At 29.5% G+C, this 24,467-nt stretch overlaps 1 protein-coding gene across 4 annotated transcripts in view; it reads right to left on the reverse strand.

Moving 5' to 3' along the window:
* Window positions 1-24,467, reverse strand: part of LOC145287726 (tubulin delta chain-like) — a 127,442-nt gene that overhangs the window by 33,690 nt on the left and 69,285 nt on the right. For all 4 annotated transcript variants that reach the window (XM_080135482.1, XM_080135483.1, XM_080135484.1 and 1 more), the window contains exons 4-7: window positions 22,539-22,664; window positions 10,040-10,181; window positions 5,097-5,270; window positions 1,136-1,231 (exon numbers count right to left, since the gene is read on the reverse strand). In XM_080135482.1, coding sequence (XP_079991608.1) covers window positions 1,136-1,231; window positions 5,097-5,270; window positions 10,040-10,181; window positions 22,539-22,664 — 538 coding nt within the window. The remainder of the gene's footprint in view (window positions 1-1,135; window positions 1,232-5,096; window positions 5,271-10,039; window positions 10,182-22,538; window positions 22,665-24,467) is intronic.

A 24,467-nucleotide genomic window follows, 5' to 3' on the forward strand; every position in this document is an offset into this window, starting at 1 on the left:
TTAAGAATTGCTTTCATTCTTCAAACAAGGTTATGTTTTTCAAATGTGTTTCATATGAAGCGCATACTTAAAAATACATATTAATAAAATTGTTTTCTTTTAAAGTTTAAAGTTACTGTATCTTTCAAATAAATGTGTTTATGGGAATCTTCTATAATACTTTAAAATGCTAATAAATGAAAATTAATTATATTTTTTCTCTTAAATCCTTTTATTTTGTCTTTTTTAAATATCAATTATATTGGAAAATATACTATGCGGGCCAGTAACATTTAGAATTTTTTAATGCGGCCCTTGCACTGAACAGTTTGCCCACCCCTGGCTTATTATAAGAGAAAGAAAATTAAAACTAAGTTGAACTTTACAATCAAAATTTATTGTTCGACTGAATACTCCAAAAAACAATTTACAAAATCATTATTTCGCGGAGTTTCAAAGAATGCTATTTTTGCAGGAAGAAATCAGCAAATTATATTTGTAGTAATGCTAGAATTTGCTTGTTATGGCATTAAGTGAAACCACAATTTATTATAGTCATAAATTGTCACAAAAAAAAAACAAGTGAAAAAATGTAGGAAAAGTAAAAATATATAAAAACAAACTACACATAATACTTCAGTTTGCATAAAGATTCTCTCAAGGTAATCCGAAAGTTCTTTAGAGAGAATCAAGTCCAAAATTAAGTCCAGTGTTACGTTAATAGTCATAGTCCCGTTGGAAAGTTTTCAAAGCAGCTGAAAAAAAATGGAATTTTTTTTTTTATCGGACAGTGCAGTTTTTTTGTTTTTTTTAGCCTGATATTAATTTTTAAAAAATTAGTCTGAAATCATCTTTTCTAGTTAAGCCAGCGATGAAAGATAACATGCTGTTTTTTCCCCCTTCTTTTTATTTCTCGATCCCATTTGACTGGAGATCAACTTTTCTTTGGACTACTATTTTGATGGGGAAAAATCATTATTCTGAGACAAAGTCGATATGAAAATACAGTTTCTATTGTTTTATTTACATTTTGACCGGCAAAAACATGATTGTCATCAGATATCTCCAAAGGCTAAATCTGTTCTTTTCAGCTGTTAGCATAATTGAGGTGCTGCAACTACACTTGGTCCAAAAGAAGAAATATAAAATCACTCACCTTTTCTGTTGATGGGCCACAGAAATAAATTTCAAACTTTGAAGTGGACAAACCTGCTGAAGAAGTCGCCATGGTTCTGTGCCGAGATTGTAACCACTGAAACATAAAACAATGTGATTGTGTCACTTTCATGTCACACATTTGGTTTCAGTTTGTTACACTGTAGTGACATTTAGATGCAGGCGGCACAAAACCAGGTTAGAATTAGACATTTCCACAGAAAGTTAAAATAAAGAGAATTTTCCATTAGAAGACAAATTAGAGTTATATGTTATCGTTGCATATTGAGCTCGGCAATGCCAAAATTATCACTGGTTGCGCGCACACGCACATTGGATTCTTGACAAAATTCTAAAACAAAGTGACGCTCCAAACAAGAATCAAAAACTGCGGAAAAATATGCAAACAAACTTATTTCAAGAGTAGAAGTGCTTATTACGTCAATCGCAGAGACATTGTGGGTAGATCACATGGTATTGAAAAAAAAAGTTGGCGCTGGTAAACTCCCAGAATCTCACAGCAGAGCTGGCAACACAAGAGCAGTCATGTGCGCAGCTTGATCAGTGCACGAATAAAACAAATTTGGCAATTGACCGCAGAATTCGACAAACGCTTTAAAGACTTTGTTTTACTCGAACTAATCTCTACGTTCATGCGCTGCCCTTTCTAGTGACGCTCCAAACAAGAATCAAAAACTGCGGAAAAATATGCAAACAATCTAAATCGACATTCTTGATAATATTCGAACAATCAACAATCAGAATGTTCTATCTCAGTTGGGAATATCAAACAAAATTCCTGACTGAGAAATTGTCAATATAAACAGATGGAAAACCAAGGCAAAAAGGAAAACAAAGAGAAAGAGCCGAGTTGCCAATGCCATCACTTGCCACTTGAACCTTCTGTCACTCACTCCTCTCTTTCTATATTAGTCATAGTGTTGAAATAAAACAGTTTTGTATAAACAACTTGTAATCTTATTTTCGTAAAAGCAAGTTGATAAACCATATAAGTCGACATTCAGCTGAGGCACAGCTCATGAACAATTGTGGAACTTATTCACAGAAAACCCCAACATGAGTAAACGTGCAACCATCTTAACTGCATTATTTGGTTTCACTTATTTATGTGAATCAGCCGTTTCCAATATGAAAATCATGAAGTCCAAAATACTGACTGAATAGCATCTGGAAATCTGCTTGAGGCTTTTCGTTAACAACTACTGTCTGGACTATGTATCCCCGACTGATTCCATCTACAGCGTGAAACGATAAAATTGTCATACTAGAAAAGACGACATGATTCCATTTCCATTTGATGAAACCCGATTTTCTTTTTTGTTGTTGCAGACCATCTGCTAGTTGGTCAGTTCTGTACAAATCTCAAGAGGAATAGGAGCATTCTATCATATCTGAAAGTGACACAATGTTTTACGAGCGAGATCATCTGTTTTATCTGAACTCTCCTGGCATGAGGGATAAGATTCTGACACTATAAGTCGACATTCAGCTGATGCACAGCTCATGGACAATTGTGGAACTTATTCACAGAAAACCCCAACATGAGTAAACGTGTTGCCTTCTTAACTGCATTATTTGGGTTCACTTATTTATGCGAGTCAGCCTTTTCCAATATGAAAATTGTTGCAATATTTTGGTGTTTTTAATGAGGTATGATCCCACACAGTCGGACGATTCTATTTATAAACGATGCTGCTAAGAACTGACGAATCAAATCAATTCACGTTCTGCTACCAACCAATCAGAAACCAGAATTGCTTCATAAATATTAAACCTTTTCTGGAGCAATTTCACATGTTCTTTTCCGTCTCGACAAAAATTTGTTCTGTGGAACTGCCTACTACAAACAAGTCACCTCCCAGGACTTGTGTGTAACAGCGAACCATCTGAAACTGTTCTGAAACTCAAAATGGCTTACACTTCTAGAAAAATCATGAAGTTCAAAATACTGACTGAATAGCATCTGGAAATCTGCTTGAGGCTTTTCGTTAGCAGCTAATGTCCGAACTACGTGCAACCTTCTTGACTGCATTATTTGGTTTCACTTATTTATGTGAATCAGCTTTTCCCCACATGAAGTCCAAATACCGTTCCACCATGACTGATGAGCATCTATAAGTCTGTGTGAGGCTGACTATTAGCAGCTAATGTCCAGACTATGCATCCCTGACTGATTCCATCTAATACAAGTTATCAGAGTAATGACAAAAAATGTACAGAGTTGCACAATGTAATATGGATTGATACAGTAATGCAAGGTACACATGCATATATATATATATATATATATATATATATATATATATATATATATATATGAGCAAATAGTTAATAAAATATGTTAAAAAACACTTTGAAATGAGTTAAAAACATATTTAATCTGAAAAGGAAACACTAGATAAATGGATAGTCCTTAATCCGCGGAGTTTCGAAGAAATACTCTCCTTCTCATCAGAGGGTAGGAATTAGCAAAATGCGGGATCGGATTTTGCATGCAGAAGTATTTGATGAAACAACAAGTAAGTCAAAGATCTTACTTGAAAACAAAATATGTTAAGCAGAGGGAATATGGTAAAGAAAAAGGTGATTACACATTAATGGATAGTCTGGTGGAAGATAAAAAATCCAGTGACGGTAAAATCCAAATGTAAAACTTCAAGAAAGTTAAAAGAATTTCCATTTGTACAAGTAAAATCCAAGGAAATCCCGTAATTGGGAGAAGATGGTCCATAATAATCCAAAGGCAGAAATCCATGGAATAATTCACAAAAATGTGTACAAGGAAAAAAATAATATTAATAAAAGAAAAATAAGATGTGCTTTTCGCTCTACTTCCGAGACATAACTATAAATAAAAAAGATCTGGGAAGAGAAAGGAGAAAAAAAAAAAAAAAAAATGATAAAGTTAAATATAAAATAAAGGGAAACAAAAGTCAAAATGACCCAGACAGGAAATGTTAAAGGCGCGAAAATATATATAGGGCAAAATAATATAGGTCAACTGAAATGTACAGGTCATCACTTAAAAAAATGTCAGCCAGAGTTGTTAAACGTCACTAAAAGGAAAATAAAAAAAAAATAATAAAACGGAAAATAAAAATAAATAAATAAATATATATATATATATATATATATATATATATATATATATATATATATAATTTACAGTATATTTATAAATAATGTGCTTTGTATTTTAATTGGTGATAAATCATTTAGACTTAGTCATGTCATAAGTAGCTTGCATGCTGAAAAAGTGTTTGCATCTCTGATTTCCATGATGTGACTATTAGCTACATCGAGTTATTTCCCTTGATACGAGCTCATTTTTATCTTGTTCAAAGTGTATGCAAATAAGCCTCAGACCATCCAAGAACTTAAGCCAATCATACGACAGGAAATTCTTTCCCTACAACCTCCAATGTTAAGAACTATCATGGAGAATAGCTTAGAAAGAGCTTGACTTTATAAAGCTGAGAATGGACGCGACTTAAGAGACATCTTTTGTAATTAAGTCAGGACAAATTTCCACACACTAAACTATGTAATAAAAAAAAAGGAATTAATTAAATACAGTCATTTAAGAAAAAGTTATTTCATTTTCAAACTGTAAAGTGACTTATGGGCTACCCTGTACTAGTAACAAGTATATATATATTTCTGTAGAAATATATTTTTCTTATTATACATCAATCCTTATATAAGAAGCTCAATGTGCAATATATAGAATAAATCACAAATTTATATTCCAAAATACATGATGTTGACAATTTTATCTTGTTCAAATAAAAAAAAAACAGTGCTGATTTCAATTATTAAATCATTAATTTTATCTAATTATTTCCCTTGTTTTTAATCGATTTTTTTTTTATTTTATCATTAGTTACACGAGTTATTGTAACACAAGAACAAACAAAAAAAACAAAAAAAGAAAAACTTACTTTGTCGAAGTCCAGGTGTCCGTCGGATAAAGAAGTCCTGCCAAGGCCAAACTCATTTCCTTATTCACATCTTTTAGAGAACACTGCGCATTCGTTGTGGATCCAGAATTTTTGTGAACGGCAGCGAATGGAAGGAACGCGTCATTTGGTAGTATCAACACACCATCCGCATATCTTAAGGTAAATAAATGGAAAAAGGATCTTAGATGCCGCGCACACACATGCACGCACACACGTACACACACACACACACACGTGCACGCACACATACACACACACACACAGATTTGAGATGAGTAATTTGGATATTTATTTATTTGCGAACTGTTATCCTCATCTATATAGTTGTTGTTGTTTCCTCACATTTCAGCCAACTATTCCTCTGGCCTTCATCATTGAAGAGACAGTTAAGAGACTCAGCATTCCTATCCCGTCACAGTTAACGACCTGACAAAGGCCAGAGGAATAGTTGGCCGAAACGTTGTGAAACAACAATCATAAAGATGAGGATAACAGTCTACAAATAAATAAAATAAAAATAAATAAATGCAAATGACAAACTGCTTCCTTGCAGGCTACAACATGGTCGTCTTCAAATCTACCAAATACTTTTCATGAACCGTTGCCGAAAGTAATAAAACTTTGTTTCATTTATCATTCTCAATCCTCTTGTTATATTCTTCATCATTCAACTGACAATCCATCCATCTCGTTAACCATCATCCTCAAGTGGCTTTTGGTCTTCATAAATGGTGACGCATTAGTAAAAAAAAAAAATGACTCCTAAGAAGAGTAACGTTAAAATAAAAGTTGAACATAACAAAAAACTTCTATGAAATATGCTATATAACAGTGTCTTTGTTTTTTTGTAACCCGTTCCACTTTTTGCACACCCACACGTGTATCTATCTATCTACTATTATATAAAAAGAACTGTGTGTGTGTGTGTGTGTGTGTGTGTGTGTGTGTGTGTGTGTGTGTGTGTGTGCATGCGAGTATATTCCCTATGGACTCAGAAACGGCTGGGACAATTTTATGAAATTTCACACAAAGGTAATTGATGTGTCTGGGAGTTTTCTTATGTAAGTTTTGTATCACAATGCGTCTGATAAATATCAAAAATCAATCATCGAAAAAAATCTGATTAAAGATTGAAGTCCGACTTTGACCAAAGTTAACACTTTTATACAACCTAACATCACAAGTGCATTTGAGAAGTTTTATCATAACACAAGCAGAAAGGTCCAGTCGATAAAATCAACTGCAGATTCTTTTATAAGACAGGGGTGCATTGGAAATGAATATTTCTTTTTAGAGCACAATTAAACCATGATACTTGACTTTTTTACGTTTAACTTTAATTCAAATGATTATGTAAAAATAATTTTATAAAATCAACAGTAGGTTCTTTGATATGACAGGGGCGCATTCAAAATTAATGTTTTTGTTCAGAGCACAATTGAACCATAATACTTGACTTTTGCATTTTAAACTTTAAGTGAAGCCATTATTTCGAGATAATTTTATAAAATCAACAGTAGATTCTCTACAGTGCAATGTAGACTATAATGTCATGTGGACTAAGTCATCGCAGGAGTAATGTAAAGCTTCCTCCCAGTGCACCGTGATGGGTCCCCAATTAGAGCAGGCAATCAATCGATTTGATTGAAAAAATGGGGGATTTCACTTCGATGACAATAAAAATCTGAGAGGGCTGAAAATTTGTTGACCCTCATTTAATCCCGAACAACGTCGAGTCTCCTTGCTAGTCCTTCAATAAATGGTGTCTGCAAAAATGTAAAAGCTTTAAAAAAATATCATACGTGAATACACATCCTCAATTAATACAATGAAACTCATCATTTACGATAAGAAATTTAATCTTCAAAAATCTTGTAGTAAAAAAATCAACTCCTCTCTAACCCTTAAAAGGGATCAATGTTATTTATGGGAAGTAATGGTGGTTTAGTGGTTAACGACACGGACTGACACCATGGGTGTCCCAAATTCAAATCGATTTATAAGTTAAAAATACCTATTGGGAGAATGTAATTCCCATAATGATAATAAAGGTTATAGATGCATTGGTCTTACAGCCATTACACTATCCTACAGCTTAACCATGCATCTCATAAACTGTAGCTTAATTTACTAACATATACAAAAACATAATTGCTTTCCTCTAACTTAACACAAATTTTGGTAAATCACATAAAATAATACATTCCAAAATCAATCTAAAAAATTTTAAATACTCGAGGCTATTATTTAATTTTTTATTATTTAATTATTTTATTAAAACCCAACAAAAATTAATAACATTTTGTATGAAACCAGTAACATTTTAGAATCTTTACTATTACATATAAGTTTGTGTGTGTGTGTGTGTGTGACTGTGTGTGTGTGAGTGTGTGTGTGTGTGAGTGTGTGTGTGACTGTGTGTGTGTGTGAGTGAGTGACTGTGTGTGAGTGTGAGTGTGTGTGACTGTGTGTATGTGTGAGTGTGTGTGTGTGAGTGAGTGTGTGACTGTGTGTGAGTGAGTGTGTGACTGTGTGTGAGTGTGAGTGAGTATGTGTATGTGTGACTGTGTGTGAGTTCGTGTGACTGTGTGTGAGTTCCTTCCTCATAGGTTCCGAAATGGCTGAGCCTATATTTTGCAAATTTTACCAAAGCTAATTTATGTCTGGCAGTGTTTTTAGATATGTTCTGTACAGAAACTCATCCGATAAGTATCGAAAATCGTAAAAATCCGACCTTAAAAATAACTTTTTTCTCTAATAGATAAAAAAGAAGAATTTTTAAAGGGGACTATTTTACAACCAAGGGAGATAATAAAATTTCAGCAAATCATTTCTTCTTAAATAAAAACAAAATAGATTTATTATAATTGGAGATATAACTTAGTAGAAAAATCATTCGACTATGGATCGAATGATCCCCTGTTCAAGCCCAGGCGTACCTCACCATTTTATTTAAAAAATTTTCTTATTAATGAATTCAATTTACGATAAAAGAAGAGGTAACATTAAAAATCACAGCAAATCATTCTTTGTTTGCATAAACTAAATTTTAATCAGAAATGACTTTTCCAGGGCATTCATCGTCAAGCCCAACTATTAGCTGACGTGATCTTGTAAACAAACAGAGACAAAATTTGATGAACGGCATTATCATTATTATTTTTCATTTGTTTTGCGAATTAGTCCACCGGGCAAATTATTCCTCGTAAAATAATCAATCAAGAATTGATTCTATAATAATACATACGCAATCTGCATAAATTCAAATATCATGTTTAAGTGTATTGTACGACCGGGCAATGCTGGGTTTCCAGCTAGTAACACAATAAATTTGTATCTGATGAGGCTAATTCTAATTAAACATACATTGCACAACACAACGATTTATGTTTGTAGACGATTTCGAGGATAAACAACTTCTATGGTCGAGGCATTTTAATCATTTTTCAATAATGTTTCTGAATTTTTGAGATGAGGGTTGATAATGCATATTATTTGGATTCTTCAAACTAGTGTTTTCATCTTGAGTGTTATTGCACAACGTTTCAGATTAAATGAAGGGTTCTGTTCAAAATTTTGTGCAGAGTCCTGCGTTCTAACAGAAAGATTCCAGAGTTCAATAAGATACACCTGAAGAAGGTCGGAGGTTACATCGGCCAAAACATTGTGCAAATAACACTCAAGATGAGAATAGTAGCCCAAATGATTCAAATAACGCAAATCTTCAATCTTCTCATCATATACTTCATCCAGGGTTCGTACAGATTTTCAATGTCAATTTTCAAGGACTTTTGCAAGTTTTTAAAGGCCTTCTCCAGACAAAATTCAAGTTTCCAAAACAAAAGTTGGGGTTTGTTTTACAATCCACAGCGATTTGAAAAAGTGGTAAAAAAGAAGAATTTGCCATTGGAGAGTCCTGTCTGCAGATAATAAAATTTTTTTTTTAGGGGTAATTTTTTTTTTTATCGCAACCGACACTACCCCCTCTCGAGAAAAAAAACTTGTTGATAATTGAAAACTAGGTCGGCTAACTAGGTTGAAAAAAAAAATGGAGTTATGTCCCATTATCACAAAAACTATCTCAGGTTGTCTTGTGATAAAGGGGCATAACTCTCGTATCCACAATACTATGCAATTTCAAAACAATGTATTTGAATTTTATTTTCAATATTTAAACAAATATTTTAATGGTATTTTTATTAATACTTAAAAAATTATTTAACAGTATTCATTTCAATTTTTTTACTGGACATAAAGAATACAATTTCCAAGACCTTTTTAAACATGTTTGAGACATTTTCTATATTTTTGAGGATTTTTTAAAGTAATAATAGAAATAAGGCCCTTTCAAGGCAAAAGTCAAAATTAAAGGACTTTTCAAATCTGTACGAACCCTGTCATCTTTCAAGGTTCAAAAAAGAGTCGCCAATCTGATAGGCCCTGAACTGGCATCTAAGCTTCAGCCTCTCTCCCATCGACGAAAAGTTGCATCCCTCTGCCTGTTCTACTAGTATTTTAATGGTGGATGCTCTGACGAACTGCAGACACTTGTGCCCCCACGACGTAGACACCCTCGACAAACCCGACAGGCAGCTAAATCCTACCCCCACACAGTAGAGATCCCTAGATGTAAAAGATCTGCCTACTCCAGTAGTTTCTTCCCCAGAACCGCTAGACTCTGGAATTCCATTCCAGGTTCCTGCTTCCCTAACTGTACTGACATGCAGAAGTTCAAGTGCAACGTAAACCGACATCTTGCTGCCCAAATCCCTACATAGTGCCCCAGTAGTTGCTGCCCCTGATAGTAGCCCCTTACACCAAAGTGGCAATGTGCCTTGTTTGGGGTGAAAATGTAAACATAGTCTAAAAGACAATACAAGTGACGCTCTCTCCTCTCAAAATCGAAAATGTTCAGTTCTTACTTTTGGAGACTGGAAATGGTCAGCAAATTGTTATAGTTCTGCAATGGGCTCTCTCCACTGGAATATGGTAAAATGGCGCATGATAAAATGTATTGAAGAGGGAATTCTGTTCGGAGAGCTTTCACTAAACGGGATCCAAACCCTGTGGAAAAACAAAAATACAAAGCTGTATAAAAAAACAACCATGCATTCGGTTAAACTCCTGTGTCCATCAAAAGTTGTCCACAACACTAGTGATCTGATAGTCTACTAAGGAGTCACCACTTATCAAGACCCAAAAGCCACTTGAAGATAAGGGTCACATGACTGTCTGGTGGATGGTGCGACAACACCGTGATGATTGGTAATGATGGTGGTGATTGGGCAAAATTTGATTGTTTGAAAGAGCAGCTCAACAAGAATTTGTTTATATTAGAGTTGAAAACGATCATGTTGCAGTTAGCTAGGAAGCAGCCTCAAAATATTAGGTTCGACAGATGGGCAGTTCTAAGAAAGAAAGTTTGCTCAGGGAAATTTTGTTTAATTTTAGAGAGGAATTGAGAGTAAGAAAAATATTTACAGTGGTTGTAGCTAGACAAGTTTTTGTTGTGAATGCTTTATGGAGGAGAGGGAGTATAGATTGAAGCTCAGTTGAGCACTTACAACGCATGATTATTGAGAAAAGTGCAAACAAATGATCAGAGGAACGAGTGAATTACTAGGTCCAATCCCTTCTTTGTCAGGGTGGGGGTGGGGGGAGACCAATAATAATAATAGAGTAGAGAAAGACTAGCAAAGATTTTACTGTGAAAAGGAGAAAAGGACATTGCCCACTAGATTTCAAAGTCGGTTTTTAACTCTGTCGAGGCAGGAAAGGCTGCTCTAAGCTGCGCTTCCCCAGATGTGATAACAGTACTCTACCTTAGTGGATATGTGTTCTCAGCTCATTATATGAAAATCCTTCTTCCGCAGAAGAGAGACCCCCCCCCTCGCCCCCCCCCCGCCCCCAACAGCACGTATTGCTATTTGTTCACTGTACATCTAATGCTTCTCGTTTTGGAATGTCGTGACCCTTTGATTGTGATCACAGCATAGTATCTGTGTTAACTGTGGCAGGCAGCGCCAAGGGTCAAAACTTATAAATTGATCTGAGCGACGGCAGGTCACTGGATCAATTATTATGATTAGAAAAATAAAAAGTTAAATTGGAAAAATGTGACAGGGGGAAATAAAAAGGCTACGAAGGATGTTAACTTGGAAAACAAAAGTTCTGCAGAAATTTTCGTTAACGTAAACGAAATGATTAGATTTAGATTTACGTCAGCGTTGGGGTTTTGGACATATGATGCTGACATGATGATACGTACAGTTAAGTTTCTAAGGCAACTGCTCTTGACATATCAAAGGCCTTTGATAGGGTATGGCATAAAGGTTTACTTCACAAGATCTCTAGCTATGGTATAGCTGGAAATGTCTTCTCAATTATTAAATCATTTCTTTCTGATAGGTTCATAAGAGTTGTAGTTGATGGGCAGAAATCAGAAGCTCACAATATTAATGCCGGTGTCCCTCAGGGGTTCATCCTGGCTCAACTCTTTTCCTGATCTACATTAATGATCTTCCAAATCACATCCTTACATCATTTGTAGACATTTATGCTGATGACACTACCATTTATGGTAGCACATCTAAGACAGTAAACGACCAAGTTCTCTCCGATTCTCTCTCCTCTGATCTTGACCATGTGGTACATTGGGGAAAGGAGTGGCTGGTTACTTTTAATGCATCTAAAACAAAGCTTCTCTCTATACATCATCAACATTCTGATCCACATCTGGCATCAACTGAAATCAATGGCTCTTGTCTTCAGGAGGCCTCAAGTTTTGACAAGCTTCTGGGCTTGACCATTACTCCTGATCTTAAATGGAACACGTACATCAAATCTGTTGCCAAGGCCGCTGGGAAAATGGTGGGATCTTTCTATCGATCCAGTAGATATCTCACTGCTGATGCAATTCTCTATATAAGAGCCAGGTACGTCCAAGGATGGAATACTGTTGCCACATCTGGGCAGGAGCTGCTAGAAAGGACTTGTCCTGCCTTGATAGAGTTCAAAATAGACTTCGTAGCCTCGTGAGAGATGTCCTTTTCTCTTCCCTGCAACCTCTATCTCACAGAAGAGATGTTGCGAGTTTGTCTCTGCTGTATTTTTATTTTCATGGAAAGTGGTCAACTGAGCTTCAGTCTATGGTCCCCCCTCGCCAAACTTTCACAAGAAACACTCGTCTAGCAGAAAACACTATCAATAATTCCCCCCACTCTTTATCTGTGCCTAAACCTAAACGTAGATTCCATGAACAAAGCTTCTTTCTTAGAACTGCACGCCTGTGGAATTGTCTTCCGTTTTCCTGCTTTCCGGCTGACTACAATATGGTTGTCTTCAAGTCTAAGGTAAATAAGTTCTTGATGAGCCGTTCCATATAAGTTATCATATTTACTGAATTTTCATTACTAATGATTACTATATTGACCAATTTCTACTGTACACTCTTTAACACTTATCCTTGAGTGGCCTCTTGGCCTTGATAATGTCGTGATGCCTGTGTAAAAAAAAAAAAAAAGTAGATTTTAATCCCTGAAGATGCCGGCTGGAATCGAGAGAATAAATCTTTTATATAAAAACCAGGTATGTGTTGTGCTTACTGTTTTGTCTGCAACTGTTTCGATTCGTCCACATCAATCGTTTCATGTTAGAACTGTTATATAAATGTAAAAAACACACTAGACAAATCAACTAGATGATACATAATATATATATATATATATATATATATATATATATATATATATATATATATATATATATACTCGCATATAATATAACCCAGATATATATACACACATATATATGTACATGAATATATACAGGGTGATCCGAAAGTAACTCCCTATTCTAAAATTGTTACGTGATAAGGGCTGTCCCCTTTTCATGTAAGTATAAAAATAGAGAGATTAGTTAAAATGAAAATAAAATGAGAGAAAGCAGAAATCGAACCCTGGATATAAGTTTTAAAAAACAATAGGTTTAAATGGAATGTCCAGTAAACTGATGAAATAATAAATAAACTATTCAATTGTTAGAAAGAATGTGGATAATAAAATATGGGTTAAATGAATTAGATACGTAGGTTGAATTCCTTTGTGAAAACAACAAAAGAAAAATAGGTTATTGGGAATCAGAATGTTCGGAAACGTGCAGGTCACGCATGTTGATGGCACGTGAATTGTAGTCACGTTGGCCGGACATGCATGGATTTCTCAATATAGGAAGTGAGAGTTAGTTAGTTAGTGAGAAACTCAGAGGGAGTTTGAGAACGACAGACGATAGTCTGGAGTTTGGAATTCGAACATCTAAGAAGCGAGATGGTCACTTTGAAACTTAATATGTGAAGCTTTGAATTCTTGGACGCAAAGCCCCCAACCGGTCAGGGAAGAGTAAATGTTCAATGTGTTTTTATAACTGCCGTCTCCTGTGTCCATCATTACATGAAAAAGGTATTGTCTATTTATGTGTAAAAACTATTTGAAATTCATCATCTAAAAAATATGTGTTAGAAAGTAAATGTGTCTATTTATGTTATACAAACACTCCCGTTCATTCGAACTGTCAAAGCATAAATGCCAACCTGTCAATCCATCGGCATAAATGCAAACCAATTATTGGTCTGTCTATCTAGATAGCGAATCACCTCTCAAAGTTTAATTATATGTACACTCTCTCACTCTTTATATACACATGTTAATGATCCCATCTCTTACAATATGAACATCTCAACAATATGAACACTCACAATGAATATATATATAATAACTAGCATCTCTTCCAACAACATGAACTCCCTAAGACTCTCATCTCACTTACTACTACTAATAATAATATAACTATATAACAAAATAACTATAACTATATTTTTTTAAGTATAATTTCTCCAATTAATGAATATGAGAAGAAAGTATATACATGAACTTTTATTTCAAATTCAATATATGGGCACCACCATTCGGCACCAGCTTTTCAAGTCGACCATAAACCGCATCAACTGATTTCACAAGAAACTCTTGCGGGATGGAATTAATAACTTCATGTATTCTCCCTTCAAGATTAAAAACTAAATTCATATAACAGATCTAAAAAAACAAAAAAAAAAAAAAAAAAAACATAAATTTAATTACAACACATTAATTAACATAAAAATTCAGAAACATATTACAGCATTTTAATAAATTAGTTATTTTAGAATAGGGAGTTACTTTTGGATCATCCTATATATATATATATATATATATATATATATATACTAGCAGTTCAGCCCGGCTTTGCTCAGGCCCTATATACTGTTCATAACTTTATGTGCATATGTATATATATATATTAAAAAGTTTGACTCATGTCCAGGTAACCTACATATAAAATTTTAAGTGTTTAGACCCAAAATTGCTGGAGGAGTTTAGTAGAGACCGCAAAGGTCAAATCTTTTGAACTTTGACCCTTTGGCAGCCAAAGCTTTCCCTATGTCTGAATACACTTTATGTAAAATTTCAAATGTTTAGACCAAAAAATTGGCTGAGTAATTTGGTAGAGACCACAGAGGTCAAAGTTTTTAAAACTTTGACCCCAATTTTGATCCCTTAACATTTATTGTTTTGGGCTCAAATCAAATTATAAAGTTTGATCCATGTCCAAGTAACCTACATCTAAAATTTCAAGTGTTTATACCCAAAATTGGTGGAGGAGTTTGGTAGAGTTTTCAATGGTCAAATCGTTGAACTTTGACTACTGGACAACCAAATTTCTGGCCGAATACCGATTAAAAAGATTTTCCCAAATCTCAATACCCCTTATTTCAAAACTCGAGTCTGTAGACTGAAAATTGACAGAGTTGTTTGGTAGGGAAATGTACACACACACACACACAGATAATTTCACTTTTATAGATATATAGATATACATATATATGTAGATAATATACAAACCCCTCTGCTATCAAACAGTTTGACATTCGGTCCCAATTATACTATTTGTGGCGACATCCCCGTCAGTCGGTGTAGTCATTTCCATTATTCTATTGCTATTCATGAGCTGAAAATAAAAACTCTGGGAGAAATCTTTTCATAAATTAATAACGACATTATCAACTACAAAACATTAAGTCAATACTAGTAACACCATCTTTTTTTTTTAGAGGCAGCAAACTTTAAATTGACAACTTTATTTTATTTAATTGCAGATTTGGCAATTGTTATTTTCAGTTCAGCTTGGTTTGGCAATTCATCATGTGGTTTCAGCAAGACAGAGACACATGTCACACAGTATGCGATACGATGCATTTACTGAAACATCTGATGAACAAATAACCTCCTCGTTTGTTTGATTTAACCCTATTAGATTATCTTCTTTGAAGTCCCAAGTCTACGCTGATAAACTAGACACAATAGACCACTTGGGAGACACCATTCGATGCATTATTGCTGAAATACAACCTAATTTAATGCATAGATTTTGTGAAAATTGGACCTCTAGATTATGCCATATATGCGCAAGACATTGAGGCCATATGGCTGAAATTATATTTCAGATAAAAATGCCAAAAATTAATCTTTGGAATAAACTACATATTGGTGTTATAAATATTGGTATTATAAAAATTGGTATAATAAATATTGGTATAATAAAAATTGGTATAATAAAAATTGGTATTATAAATATTGGTATTATAAAAATTGGTATTATAAATATTGGTGTTATAAAAATTGGTATTATAAATATTGGTATTATAAATATTGGTATAATAAATATTGGTATAATAAAAATTGGTATTATAAATATTGATATTATAAATATTGGTATTATAAATATTGGTATTATAAATATTGGTATTATAAATATTGGTATTATAAAAATTGGTATTATAAATATTGGTATAATAAAAATTGGTATTATAAATATTGGTATAATAAATATTGGTATAATAAAAATTGGTATTATAAATATTGGTATTATAAATATTGGTATTATAAATATTGGTATTATAAATATTGGTATTATAAATATTGGTATTATAAAAATTGGTATTATAAATATTGGTATAATAAAAATTGGTATTATAAAAATTGGTATTATAAATATTGGTATTATAAATATTGGTATTATAAAAATTGGTATTATAAATATTGGTATTATAAAAATTGGTATTATAAATATTGGTATTATAAAAATTGGTATTATAAATATTGGTATTATAAATATTGGTATTATAAATATTGATATTATAAATATTAGTATTATAAAAATTGGTATTATAAAAATTGGTATTATAAAAATTGGTATTATAAAAATTGGTATTATAAATATTGGTATAATAAAAATTGGTATTATAAATATTGGTATAATAAATATTGGTATTATAAAAATTGGTATTATAAAAATTGGTATTATAAATATTGATAGTATAAATATTGGTATTTTAAAAATTGGTATTATAAAAATTGGTATTATAAATATTGGTATTATAAATATTGGTATTATAAATATTGGTATTATAAAAATTGGTGTTATAAATATTGGTGTTATAAATATTGGTATTATAAATATTGGTATTATAAATATTGGTGTTATAAATATTGGTATTATAAATATTGGTATTATAAATATTGGTATTATAAATATTGGTGTTATAAATATTGATATTATAAATATTGGTATTATAAAAATTGGTATAATAAAAATTGGTATTATAAATATTGGTATAATAAATATTGGTATTATAAAAATTGGTATTATAAAAATTGGTATTATAAAAATTGGTATTATAAAAATTGGTATTATAAAAATTGGTATTAAAAAAATTGGTATTATAAATATTGGTATAATAAATATTGGTATTATAAATATTGGTATAATAAAATTTGGTATTATAAATATTGGTATTATAAATATTGGTATTATAAATATTGGTATTATAAATATTGGTATTATAAATATTGGTATTATAAATATTGGTATTATAAATATTGGTATTATAAAAATTGGTATTATAAATATTGGTATTATAAATATTGGTATTATAAAAATTGGTATTATAAATATTGGTATTATAAAAATTGGTATTATAAATATTGGTATTATAAATATTGGTATTATAAATATTGGTATTATAAATATTGGTATTATAAATATTGGTATAATAAATATTGGTATTATAAATATTGGTATAATAAATATTGGTATAATAAAAATTGGTATAATAAAAATTGGTATTATAAATATTGGTATTATAAAAATTGGTATTATAAATATTGGTATTATAAATATTGGTATAATAAATATTGGTATTATAAAAATTGGTATTATAAAAATTGGTATTATAAATATTGGTATAATAAATATTGGTATTATAAATATTGGTATAATAAAAATTTGTATTATAAATATTGGTATTATAAATATTGGTATTATAAATATTGGTATAATAAAAATTGGTATTATAAATATTGGTATAATAAATATTGGTATTATAAAAATTGGTATTATAAAAATTGGTATTATAAATATTGGTATTATAAATATTGGTATTATAAATATTGGTATTATAAATATTGGTATTATAAATATTGGTATTATAAATATTGGTGCTATAAATATTGGTATTATAAATATTGGTATTATAAATATTGGTATTATAAATATTGGTATAATAAAAATTGGTATTATAAATATTGGTATTATAAAAATTGGTATTATAAATATTGGTATTATAAATATTGGTATAATAAATATTGGTATAATAAAAATTGGTATTATAAATATTGGTATTATAAAAATTGGTATTATAAATATTGGTATTATAAAAATTGGTATTATAAATATTGGTATAATAAAAATTGGTATTATAAATATTGGTATTATCAATATTAGTATTATAAATATTGGTATAATAAATATTGGTATTATGAATATTGGTATTATAAAAATTGGTATTATAAATATTGGTATTATAAAAATTGGTATTATAAATATTGGTATTATAAAAATTGGTATTATAAATATTGGTATTATAAAAATTGGTATTATAAATATTGGTATTATAAATATTAGTATAATAAATATTGGTATTATAAATATTGGTATTATAAATATTGGTATTATAAATATTGGTATAATAAATATTGGTATTATAAATATTGGTATTATAAAAATTGGTATTATAAATATTGGGATAATAAATATTGGTATTATAAATATTGGTATTATAAATATTGGTATTATAAATATTGGTATAATAAAAATTGGTATTATAAATATTGGTATAATAAAAATTGGTATTATAAAAATTGGTATTATAAATATTGGTATTATAAATATTGGTATAATAAATATTGGTATTATAAATATTGGTATTATAAATATTGGTATTATAAATATTGGTATTATAAATATTGGTATAATAAATATTGATATTATAAATATTGGTATTATAAATATTGGTATAATAAAAATTGGTATTATAAAAATTGGTATTATAAATATTGGTATTATAAAAATTGGTATTATAAATATTGGTATTATAAAAATTGGTATTATAAATATTGGTATTATAAATATTGGTATTATAAATATTGGTATTATAAATATTGGTATTATAACTATTGGTATTATAAATATTGGTATAATAAATATTGGTATTATAAATATTGGTATTATAAATATTGGTATAATAAATATTGGTATTATAAATATTGGTATTATAAAAATTGGTATTATAAATATTGGTATTATAAATATTGGTATTATAACTATTGGTATTATAAAAATTGGTATTATAAATATTGGTATTATAAATATTGGTATAATAAAAATTGGTATTATAAATATTGGTATTATAAATATTGGTATAATAAATATTGGTATAATAAAAATTGGTATAATAAAAATTGGTATTATAAATATTGGTATTATAAAAATTGGTATTATAAATATTGGTATTATAAATATTGGTATAATAAATATTGGTATTATAAAAATTGGTATTATAAAAATTGGTATTATAAATATTGGTATAATAAATATTGGTATTATAAATATTGGTATAATAAAAATTTGTATTATAAATATTGGTATTATAAATATTGGTATTATAAATATTGGTATAATAAAAATTGGTATTATAAATATTGGTATAATAAATATTGGTATTATAAAAATTGGTATTATAAAAATTGGTATTATAAATATTGGTATTATAAATATTGGTATTATAAATATTGGTATTATAAATATTGGTATTATAAATATTGGTATTATAAATATTGGTGCTATAAATATTGGTATTATAAATATTGGTATTATAAATATTGGTATTATAAATATTGGTATAATAAAAATTGGTATTATAAATATTGGTATTATAAAAATTGGTATTATAAATATTGGTATTATAAATATTGGTATAATAAATATTGGTATAATAAAAATTGGTATTATAAATATTGGTATTATAAAAATTGGTATTATAAATATTGGTATTATAAAAATTGGTATTATAAATATTGGTATAATAAAAATTGGTATTATAAATATTGGTATTATCAATATTAGTATTATAAATATTGGTATAATAAATATTGGTATTATGAATATTGGTATTATAAAAATTGGTATTATAAATATTGGTATTATAAAAATTGGTATTATAAATATTGGTATTATAAAAATTGGTATTATAAATATTGGTATTATAAAAATTGGTATTATAAATATTGGTATTATAAATATTAGTATAATAAATATTGGTATTATAAATATTGGTATTATAAATATTGGTATTATAAATATTGGTATAATAAATATTGGTATTATAAATATTGGTATTATAAAAATTGGTATTATAAATATTGGGATAATAAATATTGGTATTATAAATATTGGTATTATAAATATTGGTATTATAAATATTGGTATAATAAAAATTGGTATTATAAATATTGGTATAATAAAAATTGGTATTATAAAAATTGGTATTATAAATATTGGTATTATAAATATTGGTATAATAAATATTGGTATTATAAATATTGGTATTATAAATATTGGTATTATAAATATTGGTATTATAAATATTGGTATAATAAATATTGATATTATAAATATTGGTATTATAAATATTGGTATAATAAAAATTGGTATTATAAAAATTGGTATTATAAATATTGGTATTATAAAAATTGGTATTATAAATATTGGTATTATAAAAATTGGTATTATAAATATTGGTATTATAAATATTGGTATTATAAATATTGGTATTATAAATATTGGTATTATAACTATTGGTATTATAAATATTGGTATAATAAATATTGGTATTATAAATATTGGTATTATAAATATTGGTATAATAAATATTGGTATTATAAATATTGGTATTATAAAAATTGGTATTATAAATATTGGTATTATAAATATTGGTATTATAACTATTGGTATTATAAAAATTGGTATTATAAATATTGGTATTATAAATATTGGTATAATAAAAATTGGTATTATAAATATTGGTATTATAAATATTGGTATAATAAATATTGGTATTATAAATATTGGTATTATAAATATTGGTATTATAAATATTGGTATTACAAATATTGGTATTATAAATATTGGTATTATAAATATTGGTATAATAAAAATTGGTATAATAAATATTGGTATTATAAATATTGGTATAATAAATATTGGTATTATAAAAATTGGTATTATAAATATTGGTATTATAAATATTGGTATTATAAATATTGGTATTATAAATATTGGTATTATAAATATTGGTATTATAAATATTGGTATTATAAATATTGGTATAATAAAAATTGGTATTATAAATATTAGTATTATAAATATTGGTATTATAAAAATTGGTATTATAAATATTGGTATTATAAAAATTGGTATTATAAATATTGGTATTATAAATATTGGTATTATAAATATTGGTATAATAAATATTGGTATTATAAATATTGGTATAATAAATATTGGTATAATAAAAATTGGTATAATAAAAATTGGTATTATAAATATTGGTATTATAAAAATTGGTATTATAAATATTGGTATAATAAATATTGGTATTATAAAAATTGGTATTATAAAAATTGGTATTATAAATATTGGTATTATAAATATTGGTATTATAAATATTGGTATTATAAATATTGGTATAATAAATATTGGTATTATAAATATTGGTATTATAAAAATTTGTATTATAAAAATTGGTATTATAAAAATTGGTATTATAAATATTGGTATTATAAATATTGGTATTATAAAAATTGGTATTATAAAAATTGGTATTATAAAAATTGGTATTATAAATATTGGTATTATAAATATTGGTATTATAAAAATTGGTATTATAAAAATTGGTATTATAAAAATTGGTATTATAAAAATTGGTATTATAAAAATTGGTATTATAAAAATATTTTTCTGTGATTTATTTATTTCAAGTTTTTTTTTCTTTTCTTTTTTCTTTCTCTTTTTTTTTATACTCACCTTTACCCCAAACAAGGCATGTTGCCACTTGGACGTAAGGGGCTACTAATTGGGACCATGCCTAGGAAAGATTAAGATGTTGGTTTACACTACATTTAAACTTCTGCATATCAGTACAATTAGGGAAGCAGGTAGCAGGAAGGGAATTCCAAAGTCTAGCTGTTCTGGGGAAGAAACTATTAGAGTAGAAAGCTTTCTAGCATTTAGGGACCTCAAAAGTGAAAGGGTGTGATTTTGCTGCTAAGCGGGTTTGTCTGGGATATGTACGTTAAGGGGGCACAAGTGCAGTGAGTTCATCAGAGCACATTCCATTAAAATACGACATACGGTGATGGGACAGGGGTTGGAGTCTAGCTGACAAAGTGGGACCTATTAGATTGGAGATCCTTTTTCGGACCCTAACCAAGAGGGAGAGACTAGTGTTAAGATGTACCAGTTGATATGTGGCAACAATACTCCATGCATGGGTGAATGGTGGCCTTGTACAGGTACAGGATACTCTCAGGTGTGAGTAGTTTTCTAGCACAATAAAGAGATCCTAACTTTTTGCAGCACCTATTGCAATGTCCTCAATATATTTGTCCATCCATATTTCCTTTAATTTAAAGTTTTGCGCCTCTAAAACAAACACAAGATTTGACTCCAACACGTAGGATTCCAAAAATTCCAACTCTGACTTCTTATTTTAAAAACTTTGTATATTCAGACGTTTTTACGCTGCCCAACTCCCCACCTAGGTTAGTGCTCTGTAAATCTGGCTATATCAAAGTAGTTCCTTACACTTCCATTTCAATATGCCTTTTTTGAGGCAAACAAAAGCAAAAAAAAAATAAATAAAACAAGAAAGAAATAAGTGAACACAAAATGCTAGCGTTTAATATTTCCCATTTAAAATGACTGACTTACCAGCTCCTGTTCCGCCCGAGATGCTATGAAGAAGAACGACCCCAGAAAAATATTCACATCGTTCACTTTCTTTCCGAATCATCTTCAAAGATTCTTCCAACAAGTGATGTTGGTCGCCATAGTAACCTACAATGAAACAATACCATCTCAACAAAACTAATTTACTCATTGATAGCAATATGGATTTCTTCCTGCAGGATCAACTGCTGACATACTGACTGTAATATCACATAGAATCAGTTAACTGTTTATGACTTGAATTATGATGTAGATGATTAAAAAAAAAGTTATTGTAAATTTTAATTCGTTTAGAGATTAATGATACTATGATTGTCTTCAAACTGAAAAAATTATAAAGTTCAATAGTTAAACTACCGCTGAGAACTCATTATTTGGATTCATCGGATTACAGTTCTCATCTTGAGTGTGATTATGTTCTAACATTCTGTTCTGTGCCTAAACCTAAACATAGATTCCATGAACAAAGTTTCTTTCTAAGAACTGCACACCTGTGGAACTATCTTCCGTTTACCTGCTTTCCAGCTGACTACAATATGGCCATCTTCAAGTCCAATGTAAACAAGTTCTTGATGAGACGTTCCCCTTAAGTAATCCAATTTACCAAATTTACACTTCTGACGATTACTATATTGTCCTTTTGACCAATGTACACTCTTTAACCATTATCCTCGAGTGGCCTCTGGGCCTTGATAAATGGTGATTACTTTGTCAAAAAAAAAACCAAACAAACATTTTAACATAATTTTATCTGTAAATATTTCTTTCATTATGATTACATTATATATAAATATTTATTTCATTATGATGACATTCTATTTTACAAATATTAATAACAATCATAATAATTGCTGACTAGCTCAGCTTCGACGTTGCCCTACTAATATCTAACATCGGTTTCAAATTTCAATACACATCTGATGTGAACACTGCATGCTGTACAAAATAAGGTTTGTACTAATTTCTGACAAAACTCACTTCTGCCGAAAGGAATGCCCTTCTCTGATCAACAGACTTTTTATTGTCATGTGCAGATTAGATGTCCTGAATGCTCATTACCTTATGAGATTGCCAAACCTATAAGTAAATGAAGCAGCCTTTTTTCTTTCTTTCTTTATTCTTTTTGCCTGGCTTGAACACTGCATGCTATACAAAACAAGGTTTGTACTAATTTTTAATTCATTTAAATATTTTTTTTTTTTTGAAAGGCGTGCCATGGAAATTTAATAATAGCTAAAAAATGTGTCACCATGCAAAAAGGTTTAGGAACCACTGGTCTAATTTGTGCTCAACTGTTTTCCTGATTTTCGTTAATGATCTTCTAAATCATATTCTGCGATCATTTGTTGACATTTATGCAGATCGCACAATTTGTCTATGGCAGCACTTTGAAGAGCATCATGATCAAGTTTTTGTTGATTTATTTTTCTGATTTGGATCACATGATGCAATGGAGGACAAAATCACCAGTTTAAACTCTCCTTTTGCCACCAACACTCAGATCCTCATTTTGCCCCAGTTGAAATGAATGGCACTCTTTTTTTTAAAGAAACCCCATGCTTTGATAAGCTCCTAGGATTGATTTTCACAACAGATCTGTAATAGAAGACTGACATCAAATCTGTTACAAAAGTCACTGGGAAAAAAAAAAGCTGAATCCTGATACAATCCTAGTGTCATAGGAGGACTTTTTCCGCATAAAAGTATTAAGATATTCCAATTTCTCATAATAATACTAGCAAACAACCCGGCGTTGCCTGGTTGTAAAATATGCATAAATATTACATTTTAATTCATACAGAAAGCCGTTCTTAACACAGGGAGGTTGAGGTGTTTATTCATTGTAAGCATACCCGAAAATCTATAAAAGTCGACATTTCTAATGTGAACGGGGAGTGGAACTTATGTAAA

The sequence above is a fragment of the Euprymna scolopes genome, chromosome 11 (genome assembly GCF_053919585.1).
Source record: "Euprymna scolopes isolate OS-2025 chromosome 11, ASM5391958v1, whole genome shotgun sequence".
Lineage (NCBI taxonomy): Eukaryota > Metazoa > Mollusca > Cephalopoda > Sepiida > Sepiolidae > Euprymna > Euprymna scolopes.